Here is a 25,877-nt window from a genome sequence, read left to right as displayed (position 1 = left end):
ATTGTATCGAACCAAAAGTGAACAGTATCGAGATATGTATCGTAGGGTGCTGTATGTATTGTGGTATGTATTATAACTAACCCTCACCCTAACCCTAACTTTATGATATCCAGCCCTACTGCTTAACCACTAATGTTTATATCAAGAGTGGGGCTACCACGGTTACTCTACCAAATGAGCTACCCATAATTATTTGACTAGTGGATTAATGGAAACATTTTATCACAAGAAAACTACTAAAATCGTTAGTTCTAGTAGCTGTAGTCTGTGCTCTCCCCAGCATGTTTACTAGTTTAACGATGTATTCATTAGTCATGTTTTTTTTTTTGTGGTGAAAATGAAGTCAAACATATCTACAAAAAGTTGATGTTGAGTTGAAGCAATGGACACAATGGATCAAATTTTTATTACATGTGCTGCTGTGATCTATAAAGAAGACTAGGGGTCAAAATTTAAATAAGTCCACGTGTTTCTTGGGAGATAAACTGTCCTTTCTTCAGAATTAAAAAAAATCCTTGATACATTTTATTTACTCATTATGAAATTAGAAACAGCAGAGCAGATGTGAAGGGGTGAATCAGCCCAAGTCAAGTTTTCCAGATTTTAAACAGAGCAGTCGTTTGTTACACAAAAGAAGTACTTAAAGGTGCAGTGTGTAACTTTTCTGGTGGAGGCTCTGTCAGATGATTTTCTCTGTGGAGATGTTATTGCTTTGTCTGGAATGTTTCGCAGTATGGTATTAAACTTTTCTAACATCATGGAAACCAAACCAGATTAAGTTACAGGTCAGATCTGTGGAGAGGCGACCAGGCTCACAGTCAGGATGCCTGTTTTTCTAGGGATTTTCTAGCTATAAAACCATCTGTGAATGAATAAATGTAAAGCACAGCTGCTTAATGTCATACTGTGGAACATTCTAGACAGAGTAATGACATATGCATAGATACAATCTCAATCAAAAAACAGTTCCATAGTGCACCTTTAAGTAAGATTAATATTACTTCAAAATAATATTACTCAAGCAGAAGAACAAAGTAGTGGTCAAAGAAATTACTCAAGTAGGAGTAAAAAGTATTTGGGAAAAGAACTACTCAGGACGTAATATCTGATTTATAATTTGAAGTTAAAGGTGCACTATGTAACTTTTTTGGTGGAAGGTCTGCCTATATTTTTGTCTGCATGACGATGTAATTGGTTTGCTTGGAATGTTTCACAGTATGGCATTAAATGTAACTATTTCCATGAAAACAAGCAGGAGATGCCACCAGACCAGGATACTGTCAGATCTGTGCAGAGGATGGCCAGGTAAAAAAAACATCCATAACTGAATGAATGGGAGATGGATATGCTTAATGCCACATTGTGAAGCATTTCAGACAAAGTAATCTCCATGGAAACAAGCAGGTGGCGGACCTTCTACCCAAAATGCACAATGCACCTGCAAAGTAAATGGAAGAGCAAAACAAGAAATGATGAACTAAATCTGGTATTTTTAAAGAATAGACACAAAATTGAGTAGAAGCGGTGAAAGAAACACAACTATGCAATTGTCAACATAAAGGCCTGTCATGGTAATTACTGTATTGACTTCAATATGCCGTATTTTACACACTATAGGGCGCTCTGGATTATAAGGCGCACTGTCATTGAATGATCTATTTTCAAACTTTTTGCACATATAAACCACACTGGACTAAAAGGCACATTAAACACAACAGTTCGATGGGTCAGTGGTACTTTGTTTGGCACATTCACGGTGACTCTCGGCTTTGTTCACTTGTGACTCAGTTATTCAGTTGTGTCTAGAAGTGACACATTGCGCTAGCTTTTTCGGTTCGTTCCTCCGTTCCGTTCCTCGTCTGCGTGGAGTGATGAGTGTGTCTGCGGGTGTGTTTCTCCGTGCGGTCGCTGTCTGCTCCGTGTGTGTTTGCGTGCGCTGCGGCTTTGTAGTTTACTGAAGTCGTGCAGGGACACCCGAGTGGATTCGTGTATAGGGCGCGCAGTCATTTTTTGATGGGGTTGGAGGCTTATGAGTGCCCTATGGTTCGGAAAATACGGTATGTTAGACGGAACAATCATTTTCAGGGGTCAGTATACATCATGATACTTCTTCTTTGTACTCATGGGGAATTTTGTGTCATTTTCCTGTTATACAATAAGATTTGAGAAATTAAGGAATGAATAAATTCTATCTAGTTCTATGACTCATAGACACAAGTACTGCAGTGTCTCATTCTGCACTTTCTTTCTTGCAGTTTGTGTTTTTAACTATATTATACATTTCGAATTTTTTTAAAAAGATACTTCTACTTAAGCTTTATTGTGTAAGTGGAATAAATTAGTTTCAGTATTGTCATTCATGTATTATTGTCTAGATTTTCTTCAGCAATAAATCGCACTTACAGTAAGTAGGAGTACTGTTACTTCAATAATAATATTACTCAAGTCGGAGTACAAGTATGCTGCTAGAAAAGTACTCTGAAAAGTACAATTAAACGTAAATGTAACTGAGTAGTACCCACCTTTGCTCATAAGTGAATGATTACGACGTTATTGTAAAAGAAAGAATATTCACATCTGATTACAGAAAATTGGCTCTAAATGATTAAAGAGGCATCTGAAAATGACACAGACAGACACAAACGCAGTCTGAACTATTTGCATAAATGATTTTACGTGTCTCTAAATTTAGAAACCATTGTAGCCGCGGGTGAAACTCTAAAAATGTAATATCACAGTTTTCTTAGAGCATCACGGAGACTTCATGTAGAGTGTTTATATTGACTTTATGGAGGTAACTGAAGTCATCTGCTGCTTCTGAAAGTTCTGAAAGCCCACCTGTCACTCATGAGCATGACAGAGGCCCACCAGTATGATGAGGAGGTGGGGATTATGGTCATATATCAGATTGTAAGAGGGATGAGATCACAGTTTTAATTTTTTGATCGTCATATCACCCATCTCTAATGTATTATTTTTAAAACGTGATGACTAGGAATCATTTTGTGTTTTATATTGAGGTATAACATTCGCACTTGGAATATCGGCCACAGTAAATAGATTTGGCTGATAGCAGGTATTTCTGCAAACGCCCATATTTGAAGATCGGTAAGGCCCTGTACTTATAACCCATTTAAAGGTGCTATATTACACTAAATTGACTCTTGTGCGCCCTAAGCTATGTTAGAATGGTGTCACCTCCTCAAGAACAGTAACCTTTATCTGTCTTCATCTCCAAAGCTCAAAATACTCCACCTTTTGTCATGTCATGAAGGAAAAGTTTTCAAGTGAACAGCTACTTTTATCTTTAGTTCAGTAGAGATTGGTCATTCCTAGGGCTGTCGCAATAACCGCAAAAATGAATCACCACGGTACTAAGAGGCCCACGGCGGTGCATGTTTGGCCACTGCGATCACTGCACCTGACCAACGTGACCCGACCCAGAGTCCTTTTTTAAAGCACTTCCTGTATTACCACATGACATCACAAGGTGGAACTAAATGTTTTAGGAAAGAAACAAAACACAACTCTAGGTATGTTTTTGATGAGGAAACAACATCCTAAGAGATCAGAAATTAACGCAATATGGATCCTTTAAAAGTTCAGTACATATATTCAAAAATAGCCAAATTTTTAAAACTTTTTTCTGTATACATTATTGTTCCTGTATTTGTCCTCTGCATTTGACCCATCATTAAATCGTGCTGGGGTGAATAGGCACCAAGGAACCAGTCTCCAGATCTTGTGCTTAGCTTGGTCAGTAAGACATTAGCTGGGCTGTTTTTAGGTTGCGATATTTTGTGGAGGCTAATAAAAATGAAAATGCTACTTTTCTCTTTTAAAATGCCAATGTCATAATCCAAAGAATTAAGATTTAAAAGTGCTTATAACAGTTACTTTGTTATGTCAAGTCTGCACTGAGACGGCGCAAATGATCATGGTCTATGTAGTAGGGCCCAATCAATATATCGTTTGGCCGATATTATCAGTCAATATGGGCTCTTAGAAACATATCACGATCGCCCTAAATTTTGCCGATATGGGCCGATATTTCACATGGGCATGGTATACCTTGTAGTAAAGCTTAGACTCTCTACATTATGTTCATTTAATCCAGTTTACAGTCAGATAAATGTCCTAATATGTGGTTCCACATCAGTATTTTTCTGCAGAGTCATTTGTCTGTGTGTGTGTCTGTACTGTCCCTGAACACACCACAGAGTCACGTCACTCACGTGTGCTTGTTTACACTCACAGACACAGATATATTCTTTTTATGGACAATCGGTTTGAGTCTGGATTAAAAGGACATTTATTAGTGCAGACTTGTGATGTGAGGAGGAGCCTGTGTGAGTGGTGAGTGTTGGAAATGTGTCTGTTTTGAAACTACTTTTGGTTCTTTCCCATTGATTAGAGATTAGCTGCTGTAGCTCTCACACCAGGCTGTTTTCTATTGGCTGACTGTAAAGTGACTACATTGGCTGTATATTTGTTACTGAACCTGCATTGATATGTAAATGAGCTGTGAATAGAGGTGTGAATGATCCACATTTACACGTATAATTAATTACCGCGACGTGCAAACATTTACGGCTAAAGGCTAATAGCGGTAGTTTACTTTCTTTACTAGTGGCTAAACTGTGATGCAAAAATGCCATTAGGCCGACCTACTGTCTGTAAATATGACATAAAGAGGCAGAATAACAATAAATGTTGCCTAAACAAACCCAATTTTAAATCCACTAGAGTCAAACCTAAGTTTTTTAAACAATTCACGATTTGTAGTGAATCATTAAATATATTGGTGATTATATTGACTATTGGCAGCTCCAACTCCCATTTTATCGGTATCATATCGGCAGAAAACAAAATTCATAACGGTTGGGCCCCACAATGTTCCATCTGTATTTCTAACTCAATCTTAACTATTAATTAAATCAAAGAGACTTGTAATTTGATATATTGTGACGGCCCACGATATTATTGCAAGACTTTTAGCGATATGATATTTCAGTTATTGTTACATCCCCAGTGTCTCGTCTCATGGAAATTGTATCTCGTCCCACCCCTACTACGTCCAGAACCACTCACCCTCTGGTCCGGTGTCGGCTGGGCTCTCGCAGCCGTCCTTCCATGGTTGTGTGCTGTCTGCGCTGCCACTGGGCTCCAGGCTAAACATGTGGTTGGCCCATGCTTTGGCATTGGGGTTGAGGTCTGAAACCTTGGCGGATTCCTGCACAGACACACCAGAGTGAGATTAATACTTAGGAAAGAATGAGGGGGAGGACAAAAGCACACTTATACATTCAGTTACACACAACATATGTCCTTGAGAGCACAAAGGAAGATACTGTTGCAGGGTCTCGCATTCATTTCAATAGGACCCATGCCAGAGACACTGTGTTCCTGTGGGAAATCTTTGATAAAGTAAAGTGATACTTGCAGGATGTAAGTTATGCTAACATGTTTTAACAATACAATCTAATAAAAAAAAGGTCATAAAAGAGAGTTGGAAGATGATATGTTAGTACTTTTGCATTATATATATCGCCCTATATTAAATATCTGTGCAATATCTGAAACAGAACCAAGACATTTTCAGGCCAGTTTTAGCACATTTTGGATGGATTGCAAAAACATGATATTAGAGCTGACCACAGACTGTATAAAGAAGTGGACTAAGGGAGTGTGAAGTTACCCATAATGCTCAGCTCCAGTCAAATGAAGCTCATGAGTTCCATATTTGGATTAAGAACTGATTTATTGACGAAATAAAAGGAAATAAAAACCCATGGATCATGTAGAGCTGGTTAATATGAACATTTAAAACCAAAATGATGAAGCTCACAGCAGAAATTACAGAGAGACGAGGGACAATTTTTCAATGTAACGTCAATTAGAGCTAGAGAACATGGCGCCATGAACACTTCTGGTTAGCTTTGTCTGTTTGTGTACAGTTTCTAAGGCTGACAAATCGACTGATCACAACTAACCAACTATACAAATTTACTAATCAAATATCAATCAAAAATACTCCATCAGAATGTCCTCAAACTCAGCACCACTTTAGCCTTACCCAATCTAAACAACTCAAAAGAATAATTGCTGGATTGATTAGGAAAATATTTCTAGTTGCAGTTCTAATTAATATGAAAAAATTGACAATTAGTATTTTCAGTATTTCGCACCAAGGGGTAAATCAGTGCAACACAGAATAGGAACTGTAGACTGGATGATCGTTCAGTCTGACAATACATCACTCGGAAAGCAGAATGAGTGTCACATCTCATCTGGGTTGCCAGTTTCAAAGCCGAAATCCAGTTGGTTTAGAGCTAAAAAGCCTCTCTCTGATCTGAACGGTCACGAGCTAAACCCCAGCACCTGCAGCCATCATGAATCAGTGCCTGTGCTGGTGCAGTATATACTCTCCATAAACGTTTGTGTGTGTGTACGTGTGTGTACGTGTGTGTGTGTGTGTGTACATGGGCTTGTGGCCTCTATACATAGGTTTAGGCACTGGCAACTAAGGTGGTCAAAAGTACGTAAAATGTGATCAAAGTAAATACCAAAATAAATACCGAAACAAGGTACTGCAAAGAAGAAAAAATAAAATCATAACAACAAGACAAAATCTGAGCTTTCCTGAGCAGTTTAAAATGTAATTTTGAGTTTTCCCAGAATTTATATAAAAAAAGATAAAGATAAAACCAATACTGAAACTAGATACTCATTTGAGCAAGTATTGATACTGCAAAAATGAAAAATCAAATCAAATCAACAAGACAAAATCTGAGCTTTCCTGAACAGTTTATAGTGTCATTTTGAGCTTTATCAGAATTAATATAAGAATAAGATAAAGACAAAGGATAAAACCAATACTGAAACTAGATACTTATTTGAGCAAGTATCAATACTGCAAAAAATAAAAAATAAAATCATATCAACAGGACAAAATTTGAGTTTTCCAGTGTCATTTTGAGCTTTATCAGAATTAACATAAGAGATAAGATAAAGAAAGTTCTATTATTTTGAATGTAAAAATACATTTATTACTAAAAATTTGCACTTTTTTATCTTCATTGTGGTATCGAGTGAATTCCTTAGAAAAAGAGTTTGAAATATTAGTACTGTGACAACCCTAGTGACAACCCAGTCTCAGGTGTGACTATCAGAGCTTTTTTCACACAGTAACAGCTCGGCCTACATACAGCTCCTTTAACGCAAACATACTCACCGGTTGGACGTAGTAGTGAAACACACACGCATCACATGTAAACAGACTGTAACCCAACGCCGTCGTCGTCATGGCAACATTCCCATCCTCGTTCATCGCAGACCAAAATCTCACTTCAGGTAAAGCGGTCCAATCCATAATGAAGACGTAAACCATAAGACGGGTGTAACCGCTAGAAGTGTCCACAAACCACCGCCGTGTCCGTCCAGATCAGCTCCATCACATCGGGGCTGTGGTCTCCGAGACTGATTCTCTCATGAATGAACAGCTCCGCTTAGACGTGGCACAAGCCGATAGGACACAGCCTCCTCTCCGCTTGTCAGTGCTTCAGTTTGAGTCATTGGATCATTACAGGCTAGGAAATAAAGATCCGTCTACTCCTGTATGTTAGGGCTGCACACATTTTTTTCTAAACTTTTCAAAAAATACTTTAAAGGACTGTTACTTCTTGGTCGGGGGTCTGTCATCTGTTTGTTTCTACTGATATGTAATTTCTCTGCAAGGAATGTTCCACAGTATGACATTAAACAGCTCTACTTTACATTTATTCAGTTACAGGTGGTTTTATAGCTCAAAACAAACATTCTGAGTGTGAGCGGGGTCACCCATACCCAGATCTGACCTGTAACTTAGCCTGTTTTGGTTTCCATGAAGATAGAAATGTTTAATGCCAGACTGTGAAACAATAACATATCTATAACAATAACATTTTGACAGACCCTCCACAAGAAAAGTTATTTTTTAAGTGATTTCTTTAAAGGGGCAGTTCGGAATTTTGGACATAGGACCTCATTTCCTTGTGAGCCAGAGTGTTGGAGACGTGTGGAGACACTTTATGAAATATTCCATCCAGTCCTTGTATTTGCAGAGGTCACTGGTGCTAGGCTAGTGCATGTCAATGGCCATAGTTCTCCTGCCACTAAAAACAGTCTTACCCACTCCACAAAACACCCGAAGCAAAACTATTATTACACCAGACTGTCCATGTGAATGTCTGTGTCGATAATTTTAGAAGTAAAACCAACCTTGCATTTGAAGGATTTATGTCTGAGCGGCAGCAGTGAGTTGTACTTCCTGATAGAAAACTTGGCAGCGGCGGACTGATATATGAGAATATATGTATTCATGTGATGCAAGGATAGTTTTATTTCTAACATTATTCTGTCGACACAGACATTCACATGGACAGTCTGGTGTAATAATAGATTTTCTTCGGGTGTTTTGTGGAGTGAGTAAGACTGTTTTTAGTGGCAGGATAACTATGGCCATTGACATGCACTAGCCTAGCACCAGTGACCTCTGCAAATACAAGGACTGGATGGAATATTTCAAAAAGTGTCTCCACACGTTTCCAACACTCTGACTCACTAGGAAATGAGGCCTTATGTCCAAAATTCCGAACTGTCCCTTTAACATAAACAAGACTATAAAGAGGGCATTTTGCAAAAAACGTGCTACCAAGAATATCATCAAAATCATTCCTGAAGGTTTTGTCATCCATGCATGTTTCAGTGATCTAGCAATCCTTATTCTATTCAAAAGAAGATAGGGCCTATTTTGGATTAAAAAAAAAAAAAAAAGAGGATACAAAATAATGCTGATAAACTGTATCAGTGATCTATATATGTGTAGTGTTGGCAATTAACACCTTAAAAAAATGCATTCAGATTAGGGCTGGGCGATATGGATCAAAAAATATATCTCGATATATTTTGCTATATCTCGATATACGATATATATCTCGATATATGTTCAAGAAAAAATAACCCCCTAAAACTGAAAACTGCAAAAACAAATCTGCCAAATTCCACAAGGTCCTTTTTTTTAAAAATTGAAGTGTAAGAGGTCAGCAGTTCATATAGGAACATTTAAGATTACAAAAAAAAAACTAATTACATAAATAATAATTTAACTGTAAAATAAAAGAAATAATACATATTTCCTTCTTTTCATTCATAAATAAAACAACTCAAAACAAGCTCATCTTTGCATTAACTCTGTTATCCAAACCAGAACCATAACCATGAGCTCATTTAGAAGAAGAAGCTCAGGATGTTCCTTATTTCAATAGATCCATGTTATTATCCAGCAGTAGAAGCTCTGAGGTTTAATCCCACAATCCACTGCAGATCAAACCCAACGTTTCCAAACTCTATTGTACAAGTGACACTACAGCAGATTATTAATTAAAATATTCTGCATAAATAAACTTTACATTGCTAAACTTTACAATATATAAAGCATAACGAATATAGAGCCACATCAGCCCGTTTGCGATAATAATGTGTTTAATGCAGTTTTGCGCACGTGTGTTTACATTTTACAGAAACGAAACTTAAGTGCATGTCTCATTTGCATAAGCAGCACTTCTCATGCAGCTCAGCTCGTTTAGCTTCTTTCGGGCTAAAGGACATGACTCGTTGGAATATGAGGATGTGCTGCTGGTGGTTTTGTCTTTAAATGGTGGAAAAGGTTCGTGGTGCTTGAAGTTTTTCACTGGGACCAACTTTCAGCGTTCACGGTGGTAGTGAGAAGTGAAGTAGACACGAGCGAACAAAATTAGGGAGGCGGCGGCGGCGCGGGCGACGAGAGAGAAGGTAAACAAGCGAAGCGGCGAAATCAGAATTTAATATAAGCATTATATCGATATATACGATATGTCAGAATTCATATCGAGTTTAAAAACTATCTCGATATATTTAAAATATCGATATATCACCCACCCCTAATTCAGATCCACTTACGGGAAATTCCTGTGCAACTGTGCAGGAAAAAAAAAAGAACAAACTGATAACAAATATTCTGAAAATAACTCTTTACATCAATTTTCTAATGAGTCTTCCAAAAAATCAACGATAAATAATGACCAAAATATTACAAACTTCCAAATTCCAAAATTGGGACTAAGCGAACACCAAGCCCAACAATTTCAATGCAATAGTTTGTTATTTTATATAGCAATGAAAAAGTGGGTACCCTTTAAAGGTCTTCTGTCACACAAAATTGACTCTTTGTGAGCTTTAAGCCATTTTATAACGCTGTTACCTCCTCAAAAATTGTGTTTGTTTCATTCACATGTTTGAGTTACCTTTTATTATCAGTCTGTCTACATCTCTTAAGCTCAGTATGCTCTGTTCCACCTTGTGATGTCATGAAGTGGTAGTTTGAGTTCAGAGCTCCATTTCCCTTAAATTAAGTAGAGATTGGAAATTCCAGGTCTGTAATCATCCAAATGATTCTAGTGAAGGTGGATGGAGTTTAAAAACACAGTGGAGCACTTCCTGTATTAGTGATTTCAGTTTGAGAGAAGAATTCAGCTTAAATGTGCAGGGTTTGTGTGTTAAACATTTATGAATGAAACAAAACTCTGGGTGTGTTTGTGATGAGGAAACAACATAACAGATCAGAAAACAATGTAATATAAGCCGTTTAAAGGTAAATGATTGCATCTGGAATACTTTTAAACTGCGCCTCAAACTAATCTATGCCCAGTTAAACAAAATGACTCATGTCTACGGTACATTAAATTTTTTCTAGTTGCTGAAGCTCTAAGAAGATCACATGGGAGATTTCGTGTACTGGCGAGACTCGTAGCTGTATATTCTCTTAAACCTGACGTGAGCCTTCTCCTGCGCGCCGGGCCGTAAAGCATGTGTCTGCTCACACCGATGGTCACTGCCAATAACCCCGATTGGCTGTGTCATAAAACGCCCACCGCCGTCCGCCCCGTCGCCATGGCAACGGGGGCCTGTGACATCACGGCGCGGAGGAGCCCCTTCTGGACCGGGCCTGACCTTTGGAGACATGTTTAAAATATTGATCTCGCTCGAACGAAGACGGAAAGGTTAGAGGGAGAGACAGGAAGTGATTCACTGAGGGAGGAAAGAAGGAAGGAGGGAAGGAAGAAGGAAGGGAGGGAGGGAGGGAGGGAGGAAGGGAGAGAGGGAGGAAAGGAAAGAAGGAAGAGATGGAAGGAAAAGACAGAAGGAAGGAAGTTTGAAAGGACAGAAGGAAGGAAAGAAGAAAGGAGGATGGTGACGAAAGGAAAGAAGGTAGGATGGAGGAACGGAAGGAAGGAAGGAAAGAAGAAAGGAGGATGGTGACGAAAGGAAAGAAGGTAGGATGGAGGGGCAGAAGGGAAGACAGAAGGAAGGAAAGGAGAAAGGAGGGAGGGATGGAAAAAAAAAGGATGGAGAGACGAAAGGAAATAAGGAAGAGAGGATAAAAGGATGAATAGAAAGATAGAAGAAAGGATGGAAGGAAGGATAGAAGGAAAGATCAAAGGAAGGAAGGATGGATGGAAAGATAGAAGGAAGGAAGGTTGAAAGGACAGAAGGAAGGATGAAAAGGATAGAAGGAAGAAAGGATAGAAGGGAGGATGGAAAGAAGGAAGGAAAGATAGTGGAAAGAAAGGATGAATGGAAAGGATAGAAGGAAGGTAGGAAAGATAGAAAGAAAGACAGAAGGATAGAAAGAAGGAAGGACAGAGGAAAGTCTTACTGATTTTATTTTCCATTTTTCTATTGCTAATTTGAGTATTTTGATGTTTTTTACTGGTTTGCTTCTTTTTATTTTATTGTTATTAATTTTATTTTATTTACATAGTGTCTAGTCTGTGTTTGTAAAATGTGCTATATAAATAAAGTTGGATTGGATTGGAAGAAAGAAGGATGGACAGAAGAAAAGAAGAACGCATAGAAAGCTAGAAGGAAGGAAAGTAGGAAGGAAAGAAGGCAGGAACGTACTCAATACCAATTATATACCACAATGATCATAAAAATAATAATTTTTAAAAAAAACACTCTAGACAAAAGATACTTCAGTAAAGGCTCATTTCTGTCCTGTGAATGACATTTTTTAATACTGATATTTGCTCAAACGAATATCCTGTTTCGATACAAGTTTTAGTATCAATTTGTATCTTATTTTCAATACTTTTGTCAACTCTAGGGAGAATAGCACACTTATTAGCTGAGGGTGCAGACATTTTTTCTCTTCCCACTCTTGACCTGATCTGCCTCTGTCTGCTCTGAGTGAGTGAAAGGTGAATTTTATCACAATGACGTGTGAATTCTCTGAAACAGCAGATAGCTTTAGTCATCTCTGTAAGGCAGCACCATAAACGATACAAAGAAGTGGCTTAAGGAAGAGTGACATCACCTATAGTATTCAGCTCCAGTCAAATGAAGCTCATTGAGGCCGTATGAAGCCGAACTGTGGAGCCAAGTTCCACATGTTCCACGAGGAATAGGAATTTATTTCCGGTTAAAATAAAATAGCGAAATAACCACCAGTATAACATAGAGCGCGTTAATACAAACATTTTAAGAATAAAACGAAGATTAAATTGGAAACAGAGTCACTAGAGTCGGAAATGCCCCCATGTTCACTTCATATTTGGAAATATAAATATACAGTTTATGGGCAATACAAAGATCTTAAGTGTTCACTGATTGTAATAAAATCTAAATTGAAATCTAGACTTTGAAGATATTCTAATTACTGCTCTTTTAAACAGCAATGAATCAAATGTTTGTCCTTTCAGCAAAGATCATATAAATTTACAGCTTTTAAATATCATTCATCTTTGTAATTTGATAAAATAAAATTATTTTGGTCACCCACAGACCTCGATAAATGAGTCACGGGATTTCTGGTCAGTCCACACATGTGACAGTCATATTGGATTTTCAAACAGTGCTAGTGTGTTAGTATTAGGGCTGTAAAAAACTGTAGAACGTCAGATACTAATCAATACAAACACTATCAAAAAAACTCATTGAGCAAGTACTGATGTTAAAAAGTCATCCACAGAAATGAACCTTTCCTGAATGTCTTTTGAATGAGCTGGATCAGACCAAGTAGAAGAGCACATAGACTAGTACACACCCATGGACCATTGTGGAACCTACTGGACCACTGAGGGATTACACACATATAAGACCACCACAAGAATATACTATACTATAATGGTGAAATAAAAATTCTAGTGTCTAAAAAAAAGAGTGTTTTTATTATAATTGTGGTATCAGAATCGCTATTGAGTATCAAGTCCATTCCTTATTAAATGGAGTTGGACATATTCGTACTGTGGCAAGAAAAGAAGCAATACTGTATATGAATTTAACAATCTTAAATAATTAGGGCTGAACAACATGACAAAACAATTTTTATTTTATTTTGTCTTATTAAAAACTAATAAAAATGTGTTCAATATTAATTTCATTTTTATTTTTGAATCATTAAATAAAAAAATAAATTAAAAAAAAGTTGAATTCCCTCCAATGTCTGACCTCCACATGTTTTTACTGACAGAGGACTGGCTGTGGAACTCTCGATTAATATGATCAAAGTATAGTATTGGCAATTAGAAATGGGTAGGGGTATAACGATATCCAAGTCTCACGATACGATAGTGTCACGGTATGAACCTCACACTACGATATTTATTGCGATATCGTGGGAAAGCTCATGATATGGTGGGGAGGCTCACGATTAGGATTGTAAAAATATCCAAATCTCTCAGTACGATATTTATTGGGATATTTTGTGGAGGCTAACAATTACGTTTTTCCTCTTAAAATGCCTTGACAAGACTTAATCTAAAGAACTAAGACTTAAAAGTGCTTACAACTTATTTCTTCATGTAGTCTACACTGAAATGGAGCAAAGGATCATGGTCTATGTAGTTCTCTTTGCTTCATTTCAGCAAAGAGACTTGTAATTTGATATATTGTGATGGTCCACGATATTATTGTGAGAACTTTGATGAGACGATATCATAATATTTTAGTTACTGTTTACATCCCTAGAAATGGGCTGATACATTAGACCGATATTTGAACTTTTTAGCGCACCAGCTTTCAGCACAGACCGATATTTTGTTTTGCCCGATCTGTTGTCTAAAGAGTACACATAAAGCTTTATTTTAACACATAAATGCGAAGAGACAATTGCACAAAGCGTGACTACACAGCTCTCTTATAGGTTTGTGGTAAAAAGGGGCGGTGGGTTTGTTGGTAATAATTTTAAATAAGAAGAATTGGAGGAAAATAAAAGATCGGTACTATATGTACAAAAAAATTGGCACATCTTACTTGTTTTCTCTATTCTAAACTATCGGTAACGACCACGTAAAAAAATCCCAGTCTCAGTCTATCTCTAAAGGAAATAATTAAATCTTAATTAACATATAATTAATTGCACGTTCCTACAAAATAATGCATGTATTTAATCATTCCCGTACGTTTGAATATAGAGTAAATCTTGACCAGGCCATTTGTTCTGCTCAGAACCCTGTAGCCTGGAGCATTACCCACCCGGTGCTTCTGCCTGCTTTGTTTCCTCATCGATACCAATCAGCCTTTCCAATCTCTAACGTGTGAACTTCACATTGGAAAATTAACAAGAGGCTCTAATTTTGGATTAAACGACTTTCACTTCCCCTTTGCCTTCAGGGCTCGTTGAAACTGGCTGCAGGAACTAAACTGAGAAAAGGAAAGTTGAAATTTGGTGTAGATTTCCAATGAGGAGAAGTGTTACCACAGTACTAACATTTCCTCCATTTTGATAAAGAGTCGATCCTCTATTCAGATTCTGATACCACGATAAAAATAGTTTTAGACAACAGAATGTAATTTTCAACATTAAATTGTAGTCCTTTGTTTTAATATACAGTAAATTCCAGACTATAAGCCGCTATTTTTTTTCTCACACTTTGAACCCTGCAGCTAATAAAACCATATGGCGAATATATGGACGGATTCTTTGTTTGGCACATTGTCCATTCATATATATGGTCTGAGTGCAGAAAACGTTGCTGTCTGATACACTAGCTAGTGATATTGTCTGCGCACTCAAATAGTTTATCGTTGTGTGATAAAATAAGTTATGATGTTAAATGAACATTAGTGAGGGGGATATGTCTTACCCTTGTGCGTAAATGACGAGAAGAAACGTCTCAAACGTCAACAGCTGGACATCCACTCATACCTGATTGACAGAACTAGCCCCGCCCCCGAGAGAGTCTGAAATCTGCTGAAATCCTCCAAGACACTGACATGATACAGACAGAACAGAGACTCTTTCTGCAGGAGACATGTGCAGTAGAGCGCAGGGAGAGACGGGGGTGATGCGCCGAGGAAGATGCAGTCTGATTGTGTTTTGAACAGTTATTTTGTGCTTCATACACACACCCTCCTCATGGAAAACACATGAAGAAATGCAGATGATGCAGCTTTTAACTTAACGGAGATTGATGTGAATGTGGAAGAAGGAAACAGAGCTGCTGCACGTGAACTCGACATCAATGAGTTGATGGTGATTTTGGCAAAGGCAGCGTGACAAACTGACTCAATGCAAAAAGACGACAAAAGCTTTCAGAGGTGATAAAAGCAGACGACCCACACTTGAAAACGTTCTTGAAGACATGGACACATGCGGCTTATATTCAGGTGTGGCCGATGTATGTACAATTTTAAAATTTTGTTAAAATTTCGTTGATGTGGCTTATATTCAGATGCGCTCAATAGTCTGGAAAATACGGTACATACATCTGTGTAATTCTTCAGTTGTCTAAGTAGGTTCCATAATAGCAGTAGTAGTCCATAGACGTATACTAGTCTATGTGCTCTGATACTTTTGATATAGCTCAAGATCACTCTAAAAAGTATTTCAGGAAAGGTTCATTTCTGTCCTGTGTGACTTATATAGTATCTATACCTGTTCAAAAAACAACTGGTTTCAACAATAGTTTTATTGTCAGATTCGCTATATTTTTTGACAACTCTCGTCTAGTTGAAATTTAGTTTAGATTTCTGATTGGAAGATGAGAGTCCCGGCTAAAGTGGTACCCAGTGATGGTAGAAGTTTCTGGCATGTGTGGTGGGGTGAATGGTGGCGTCCTCTTGGCTGCGTTTGGAGTCATGTGCTGCTATCAGTCAAAGTTCAGTGGGACAAGTCTGACCCTTTAAGCTTGTATCCCTGACTCATGCAGAGAGAGGATAAACATACTGTTACAAATATGTTGTGTGAAACTTGATATCATAAGTTATGGAACTCAGATGGGCATATATTGTTTACAAGATAATAATGCACTTGAGATTTTTTGTCAATACTGCCAACCTCCAATTTGTTTTTTCCGACATAGTATTCAAGTCCCAAACTGTGGCATGTGACTCGGTTTCACCTGCGGGACTTGGGACAAGACTTGAGTTTGAGACGTATTGTGCAAAATGAGACTTCTCAGAGCTTTTAGCCACGTTATATTTGTTCACGCTCATCATTTACTCATCCAAAGTTGTGTTTGGAGTGATTCACGCGTTTGTGGAATATTTAATCTTATTTTCAAGAAGCCATATTGCCGATCAGCCACTCATTTTCACCGCCACCAGCATACGCCCACTGCTCTTCGTCATCTAATTTTATTTTATTAGTCTGTGATGAGTGTAGGATTCGGCAGCATCATGTAGTCATTTTGGTACAAATAAAAAAATAATAATAATAAAATCTGTGGCTTACTAACATGATCTGTAGCAGGTGCAGACTATTTCACCGCTATGACGTTTACAGCGACGTCAGCTCCCAATGTAATTCGCAGTTTTATAATGCAGAAACTGACTTTTTTCCTTTTATCAAGTCATTTTAGATGAATATAATAATATAATTTTAAATGTCCAAATTATAACAATGATCCATGGGTATGATACATTATAAGTGGGTCTGGTCAAGCGGTAACGGAGGGAAACAGGGGCAGATTTTTTACATTCAAATGTCTCTTATTCAGAAACTAGATTATTGAAATAAGTAAAGTATCAAAATGTAGGAAAGAGTTAAGACTCCAACAGGGTAAAGTTAAACCTGTGATATTATTTCAAGTTGTTGACAAAAAATTTAAAAACTCATGTCGTTAACGGAGGGAATGAAATATGCAGCACTTTTTGGGCAATAAATCCAAACAGTGATAACTAGCTTGGTTCTCACTTACATATCCTTAACAAACTGGTTTGAATATTTGCTTCATATAGTTTTCTACCATATGGTACAAGATTAGGTTGAAAAACCTCTGACTTTTTGAGTCATGAGATTTTTTATTAAGAAAGGTCATGGTAACGGAGGGAAAATTGTGCAAGCAAGTAGAAGGTGCATGATTTTACATAATTTGTAAAATATAAATTATAAAATATAAAAAAATATGTCAGCCCTTCCAAGCAAATTTTTATCATTTTAAATACATTAAAAAAAAATAAAAAAATCATGTACCTTCATCAACAGTTCAAAGATGGAATAACACAAGATATGATGAAATACATCCATTTATTTACATGATTTTCAGGTCTTTGAAATTTGGGAAATAATTTTTGTTCCATGTTTCATACATGGTCTGTTTAAAACGTATGGAACTTTAGAACCAAAAATGGAACAGAAAAAAGGTCAACAGTTTCATAAACTAGAGGACATATGTATCTGTTCAATACATTTTTATATCAGATGCATTAACTTGAATTTTTGATCTTGCTGTTTACTTCTGCTTGACCGGGCCCAAGTATACAGCAGACACAAGTCCAATATGTTTTTAAGTTCAAATGACCCATACCCTAATGGCTTCAGCTGGAGTAACCTTATTTGAATTACTCTGACTCGAACTTCAACAATGGGGATAGATTGGGACTCAGACTTGCACTAAAAGATTTTCTGTCTGAAAGAACTCAGCCTAAATGTGCAAATGTATGTGCGAATGAAACAAAACACAACTACAGGTATGTTTTTGATGAAGAAACTTGAAAATTGGTAATATTGGCGCTTTAACTATAATCACTTTGAGTATCATGTCTTATCTTCTTATGTTGTTTCTATGTGGACCGTGTTATGACTTGTAAAACAGTCTGCTAATCTCCCTTTCTAATGTGTGAGATAATATTGGGAGTAAGAGGGGCAGAGTCCGATCCCGGTGTTGTCACTTTAGGAGATATTTATAGAGACGCTGTGCCAGGACACTGCATCTCCCACTTCGGGCTGTCGTCATCCATCAAACGCCACACGCAACGTCATCCGAGGTCATCGCGCACACACTGCACTTTGACTGCACTCCGCACGCTGATAAAACGAGGTTATAAAATGTGGTTAATCGAGTTTGGACTAATAACATTAGCAGGAAAAAATTCAGCCCTTGTCCAAACAGAAGGCACTGAACGGTGAACACAAGACGCAAAGAGACTGAAATCAGGAGCATTTGATAATAGAATTAATAAAAACTTAAAACACTAAACCTGCTGTAGTCGATTAAAGAAGTTCTTAATCGACTAAAGAGATGACCTGTTGACCGATTACTTGACTAAAAAGAGGGCGGGGCAAAAAAAAGGAAATCTATTACGATCTGACCACGAATCTCAACTGCACAGGAGTTCGTGCAAAACAAAACAGAAACTGAATAAGAACTGTCTAAGAAACTATACTGTAAAATGTAGAGCAACCCAAATCATCAGCTAATCCACACCATACTTTCTTCTGTCTGCTCCTGTCCCATATACAGTCGTCCCTCGCTATATCGTGGTTCACCTTTCGCAGTCTCCCGGATTTTTTTTTTTTTAGTGCCATTTTGCATGTTTTTTTTTTTTTTTTTAAACAGTGAATGAACACGCATTGTGTCCCTCCCCCTGCGTCCTGATTACGGGCAGGTATGCGGGCAGGTAGTGATTACACATGGGCGGGTCAGGACTAAACCAGGGCTATACCAGAACTACACCAGAACTAAACCAGAACTAAATCAGGTCTAAACCAGGACTAATCTTGGACTTAAGAGTGAGAACCCCATGCAGGGTGTCCACAAAGCACGATTGGGCAACGGACGCGATTAGTTCCGTGAGGTGTGGAGCTGAGGTGGTCCTTTCTCCTGCGGTCACCTTCGAGCCCATCCTGACATTGAGTTCCTGTTTAGTCCTGGTTTAGTCCTGGTTTAGTCCTGGTTTAGTCCTGGTTTAGTCCTGGTTTAGTCCTGGTTTAGTCCTGGTTCAGTCCTGGTTCAGTCCGTGGCGTATACAGCGCAAAAGTTTGATATAATCTTGGGTTAACGGGCGGGTGTGGTGCTGTACTGCGTGGGCGCGGGTCTCCAAAAACTGACTTAGGTAGGACTCTGCGCTCTTGGGCTCCATTACGGAATAAATGAATCTTTCGTTTGTTACATAAAAAAAGAGGAAAATAACGATGACAACAGCTTTAAATTTTAAGAAGGATGCAAAAAGGGTTGTAATTGTCCTGTCTGAGAAAAGTGTATAAAGTGTGTGGTGAGGGGTTTTACAGTCTTAAAACAGATATAATCATTGTAAAATATAAAGATGACTACCTCGTGGATTTCACCTATAGCGGGTTATTTTTAGAATGTAACACCTGCGACGAGAGACCAGTGTACATCCTTAAACTGTAAAGAAATTATTAGTCGACGAATACAAGCTGTGGTCAACCAAGACACCATCAGCCAATTAACTGACTAAATGACTACAGGTCTACAGCCCTAAAACCTGCTGATCTCCATAAAGATGTAGTCACTCTTCCTGAAATGTTCCACAATATAGCATTAAACCATTATTACTCTTGGATTTTATAGTAGTTTTATTGCTCAAAGATACCTTCAATATTATCCATTCCTACTGTAAGCGGGCTTGCCTTTCCACAGGTTTGACCTATAATTTGCTATTGTGGGGAAACTTGCTTGTCTGTATGGAGATCAGGGTTCCCATCCTTTTGCACTAACAAAATTTCAAAACTTTTTCATGACTTTTTCATGACCTGAAGTGAATTTTAGACTTTACAGTACCTGCATGTGTAGAACTGATGAGACTTTTAGGGCTAAATATGAAATGTTAACTCTTTCCACTCACCTAATCCTGTCAGTGCATTTATTGTCGTCACTTAAAAAAAAAAAAAAGTTTTTAAGTGTGCTAAGTTTTACGTTCGTGTGGAAATTTCTTAGTTTATTTCTTAGTGTTTTGTTTACCTTTATTCCTGCATTTTTCTTGGTTTTATTTTTGTTACTTCCCTCACCCCAAACGAGCTGGGTCGTAACACTTCATGAGAACTTAACAGAACGCTGGAGTTGAGTGAAAGAGATACTAAAATTCCATGACTTCTCCATGCATGGAAAATGACATTTTCAATTTCCGTGACTTTTCCAGGATTTCCATGACGTGGGAACACTGGGAGGTGTAAAGGTTTAAGGCCATGCTGTGGAAAATTCTAACACTTGATGCAGATGGGCAGGTCTCACCTTAAAGTGTTAGTATGTAACTTTCTGAGGGTGGAATGTCAGCTGCATGATTGCACTGAAATAGAAACTTGGAGACAGATACATGTCCATGGAAGCAGGAAGAGGCCCTCCTCTAGGCCAAGTATGAGTCAGGTCTGTAGAGATGCAAGCCCACTCACAATAAGGACGCATGTTTTTCTAGGTTTTTCTGTCCAAAAAACTCATCCATACTCAAAAACAGGCTTTAATGTCAGTCTATTTTTTGGCTATAAAGTTACAAAATATAGCTTTGATGCAATTGCAATGTGTGAGTTAAAACACACTAAAAACGTGCTTGCATGTTTTCATGAAGTTGTATCACTTCTTTACAGCAGCGTCCAGGTTTTGTGAGAAGCCCGAGCAGTGGGCCGGTGACAGGGGCAGGCTGAATATTTGCGACATAAAGAATGAGCCTAAACTCAATAGTGCCGTGACTCTGAGATGAAAAGAGGCAAATAAAAACAGGTCAGGGCTCTTCAGTTACAGCAGCCTCAGCCTCCTGTTTCTCCTGGTTAAACACAATCAGTGTGGGAAATCAAGCGGCGTCAAAAGGAGCACAGCTGTGGAGATGCTCGCTCAGGCCACCGTTGCCATAGAAGTTAAGAATAAACGCAGTCACAAATGAAGCTGTTGATGTACGCAAGGTGGATTTTATCATTTAATATACAGGCAAACACTTTTAAAAGTTTAAGGTTTAACTTTTCTGGTGGAAGGTCCGTCAAATGCTTTTCACAATGGAACTGTTATTCCCATGTCTGAAATGTTTCACAGTATGGCCTGATTTATTTATTTAGTTAGTTAGATAGTTATTTATTTAATTATTTAGTTAGTTTATTTAATTAAACTTTATCTTCATAGTGACCAAACCAGACCAAGTTACAGGTCAGGTCTGCAGTCAGAATGTGTTTTTCTAGGTATTTTTGAGATATAAAACCCCCTGTAATTTAATAAAAGTAAGGTAGAGCTCTTTAATGTCATACTGTGGAACATTTCAGACAGCGCAATGACATCTCAAGCAGGTGATGGACCCCCAACCAAAAACTAAGACAGTTTTACCTTTAAACACCTTTAAAGAAGAGGTACTATGCAAAATCAGTTCATTCCCTCAACAAAAACATCCCTGAAGAGGTTGAATGTCATCCATGCATGTTTCAGTAATTTAGTGATCTCTCCTGGGCCCTATTTAAACCCTCTTTACGGTTAGCTGTGAGATTCTGTCCACTGCTCAGCTCACAAGCCTACGTCACCCACACTCCCACACGGCTATTCTCCATAAATACACAAAAACATGACACTAAACTGTACACAACAACTTAACGAGACTGATGCGATGTGCAGTCATTTCATTGGCGTCAAAAACAGAAGTGAAACTCATAAAACATGTTACTACTACCACTGTTTTCGGCAAATATAACATCATTCAAAACAGTAATATGGTGATGCAAATGTGTTATGTGTTACCAGTTAATGCCCCAGAGAGGTAAAATACTCTTTGAATTGAATGTTCGCTCATTTGGAGAGGAACAAGGGGTTTTTTCAAAATTTGCAAAAACAAGTCTTTAAATTTAAGGGGAGGGGGGATACAGATGAGTGTGTCCCAAAAGTATTATGGCAATCCATCAGAAGTGTGCTAAAACACGGTTGACGGTGTAAAATTAAAAACACTAGCGCACTGTAAGTTTGATTTATTTCTTTTTTGGTGAGCTCCGTGTCCTTTAGCTGACTTTGTTGACTACTTTTTTATGACAATACGTCCACAAGGTTCTAATTTGGCATCTACAAAACGATCATTATGCATTATTAATCATCCCATTCTTAGGAAGAGCGTTGACGCAATCAAGTTAAATCATCAATCTGAAAACTTTTCTATATATATATATATAAAAAAACAAGCAAACAAAAAAAATGAACTATACACTATATTAGAGACAATATGTCAAGTTAAAATAAATTACTTGGTTGAACTAGGGTTGTTATAAGAAAAATAAAAAAAAAAATCATAAATTATATCAAAACTGGTTCCCAACTAACTAGTTTTATCAGAAAGAGTATAAGAACAAAACGTATTCTCAAAACTCTAATTTAGCATCTATAAAACTATCATTACACATTATTAATTATCTCATTCTTAGGAAGAGCACTGATGCGATCAAGTGTCAAAGTGTCCATCTGAAATTGTCCTTTGTATTAAAATAAACAAAACAAAAACAAAAGCTAAACTATATTAAGACAACATGTGACATTCAAAATAAATGACTTCCTTGAACCAGGGTTGTCAGAAGTATTGAAAATCAGGTACTAAATGATACAGACACTGATATCCAAACTAACTAGTTCTATTAGAAAGTGTTTTGCATCTACAAAACTATCATTATGCATTATTAATCATCCCATTCTTAGGACGAGCACTGACGCAAACAAGTTAAAGCGTCAATCTGAAACTGTTCTCTGTATATAAAAAAGAAAAACAAAGGCTGAACTATATTATACCATATTATTATATAAACATGTGAAGTTAGAAATAAATTAATTGTATGGTTGTCAAAATATTGCAAATCAGATACTAAATCCAGACTAAAATTGGTATCGAAACCAGAACCAGTGTAAGATCAAATGGTATAATAAACAAATACTATTGTTGTGTTGTTACACTATTATATAAAAAAAGAGATTTCTAAACTAAAATTTTTGAGTATTAAAACCAATATTGAGGATTGAGTCTATTCTTTAGTTTTGAAATTTTACTATCATGACAACACCAGTTTGAACCCATCAACTACAAATTTTGAGGCCATTTCAGAGACATGCTACAAAGCAGTCACTCCCAAATACCAACGCCATGAAGTAAAAAATGACCTATTGTTTTCTTAGGCTCAAAGAGCAACAACAAACTGCTACTCTCAACTCTGCTACAAAAACAACATAAACTTAAAAGGTGCATTGTGTAAATTTTCTGGAGGACGGTATATCAAATGTGTCAGAGATGTTGCATTGTCATGGAGATGTTATTGCTTTGTTTAGAATGTTTCACAGTATGGCTTTAAACCTTTTCTATCATCATGAAACACAAACCAGACCAAGTTACAGGTCAGATCTGTGAGATGTAACCCCGCTCACAGTCAAAAGTTTTCCTGAGTATTTTTGAGCTATAAAACCACATGTAAATGAATAAATGTAAAGTAGAGCTGTTTAACGTCACACTGCGGAACATTCCAGGCAGACCAATGACATCTCCATAGAAACAAACAGGTGCCGGAGCCCAAACCAAAGAGCTGCAGAATGCCCAAATAACAATAAGCTGCTACAAAAACAAGCTGCTACTCCATGTACTCAACCAAAGAAACAAAGCAAACTTTTCTGGTGGAGCGTCTGCCACCTGCTCGTCTCCATGGAGATGTTACTGCTTTGCCTGAAATGTTCCATGGTATCACATTAAACGTTTCCATCTAGCATTTATTCCTTGAGAGTGTTTCTACTGCTCAAAAATACAATCATTCCTTCTGTGAAAAGGAGCGCCTCTAGACAAAGCAATAACACCTCCTCGGAGAAAAGCACTCGACGGACCCTCGAGCAGGAAAGTTCCACAGTGATGCTTTAACTTACCAAATGAGCGTTCTCTTTTGCCTCTTGCACGTGCTGCACCTGGGGTTCAGCGACTACTTTCGTGTCCTGGTCAGAAGTCATGAGCCGTCTGCTTCTTGGCTCCTCAGGGAGAAGTCGCAGTGTCACCAGGTAAGCTACGGCAAGGAGGAGGGACAAACAAAAGAAGTGTGAGTTTCAACACCGAGGAGAGCATTCAGAAAGAAGCCTGTCTGACACCTGAGTCACCATCACTGTTTCACTAAGGCTAAGGTTAATCTAAATCACACAGTATGATACAATTATGATACGATATTTACTGTGATATTGTGGAGATGCTAAAAGAACTGAACAAATGATACTTTTTCCTTTTAAAAGGCCTTGATTAGAGTCATAATGTCCAAGTCCAAAGAAGATAGAACAGTTCTTTATGACAGCTATTTCTTCATGTTGTCGGCATTGAAATGGAACAAAAGGTCACGGTCTATGTACTTTCCTCCATTTTGTATCTGTAGCTGCAATAAAACAATGCATTTAAGCAAAGAAGTTTATAATTCGATATATTGTGATGGCCCACGATATTATTGTGAGGGCTCTGACGATACGTGTAACAATAACCGAAATATTGTGATATCGTATCTTCAAAGTTCTCACTATAATATCATGGACCATCACAATATATCGAATCACAAGTCTCTTTGCTTAAATGAAGAGTTATGGTGCAGCAATAGCTTAAAAAAAAAGCCAGAGCGAACTACATAGACCATGATCCTTTGCTCCATTTCAGAAGAAATAACAGTTCTAAGCACTTTCGTCTTAGTTCTTTGGATTAAGTCTTGTCAAGGCATTTTAAGACGATAAAGTCGCATATTAATAGTTTTGTTAGCCTCCAAAAAATATCACAATAAATACCGTACCGTGAGATGTATATCGTGAAAATATCGTACCGAGAGATGTATATCGTGAAAATATCGTACGTGAGATGTATATCGTGAAAATATCGTACCGAGAGATTTGGATATTGTCACATCCTGATCGTGAGCCTCCCCACCATATCGTGAGCTTTCCCATGATATTTCAATAAATATTGTACCATGAGGTTCATACTGTGATGATATTGTATCGTGAGACTTGGATTTCGTTACACCCCTAGATATCACGCTATTTCAGTTATTGTTACATCCCTACTGTTATCATGGCATCCTTATGTTTATCGCATTAGCGTACCAACTCATGTTAAAAAAGACACATCTAAGAGCAATTATCTGACCTATTCAATTTGCGAGTTACAGAGATGGGACAAGATCTCATGCCTCAAGATCTCACAAGACAAAATTGCCACAAGATTGTCCAGTTTTTCTCACATGTGCACAAAAAAAAAAAAAGAGTTAAGAGCTGGTAAGTTATACAATTTGAGAAAAAAGCAGTACTACAATGATGTCAGAAAATAACAGATATTAACACAAAGAAATTCAGAAGGTAGAATTTGGGGTTTTTACTCGTGGCGAGGGACAGTGGCGCTGCTACAGCTCTTAACTGTCAAAGGGTCACTTTCAACCCGCTGCATATTTATTGAATCACACAGGTTACAAGAATAAATGGGCGGTTACATTTTTCTATCACAGTAAAAAAGCACAGAAAATAAAAGTGTGTATTCTGTGTGTGTGAGCCAGCTGCTGAGGTGTAGGGAGGGATGTGCGTAGGGAGGACTGCACGTGTGGAAGATAACAGATAATGAGGAGCTGGTTTTCCCGTGAGAAATACCCTTTGATAATAATAAGACAA

General features: G+C 37.7%; 1 protein-coding gene across 3 annotated transcripts in view; it reads right to left on the bottom strand.

Annotated features, from left to right (window-relative positions):
- larp4b (La ribonucleoprotein 4B) overlaps positions 1 to 25,877 on the bottom strand; it is a 58,481-nt gene that overhangs the window by 20,166 nt on the left and 12,438 nt on the right. For all 3 annotated transcript variants that reach the window (XM_055151526.1, XM_020932025.2, XM_055151527.1), the window contains exons 2-3: positions 24,117 to 24,250; positions 5,092 to 5,233 (exon numbers count right to left, since the gene is read on the bottom strand). In XM_055151526.1, coding sequence (XP_055007501.1) covers positions 5,092 to 5,233; positions 24,117 to 24,197 — 223 coding nt within the window. In that variant the 5' untranslated portion in view covers positions 24,198 to 24,250. The remainder of the gene's footprint in view (positions 1 to 5,091; positions 5,234 to 24,116; positions 24,251 to 25,877) is intronic.

This window comes from Boleophthalmus pectinirostris, unplaced genomic scaffold (assembly GCF_026225935.1).
Source record: "Boleophthalmus pectinirostris isolate CB_2022bp ecotype Guang Dong unplaced genomic scaffold, ASM2622593v1 HiC_scaffold_16, whole genome shotgun sequence".
NCBI lineage: Eukaryota > Metazoa > Chordata > Actinopteri > Gobiiformes > Gobiidae > Boleophthalmus > Boleophthalmus pectinirostris.
Note: the sequence above shows the minus strand (reverse complement) of the source record. Positions and strands in the feature narration are given on the sequence as shown.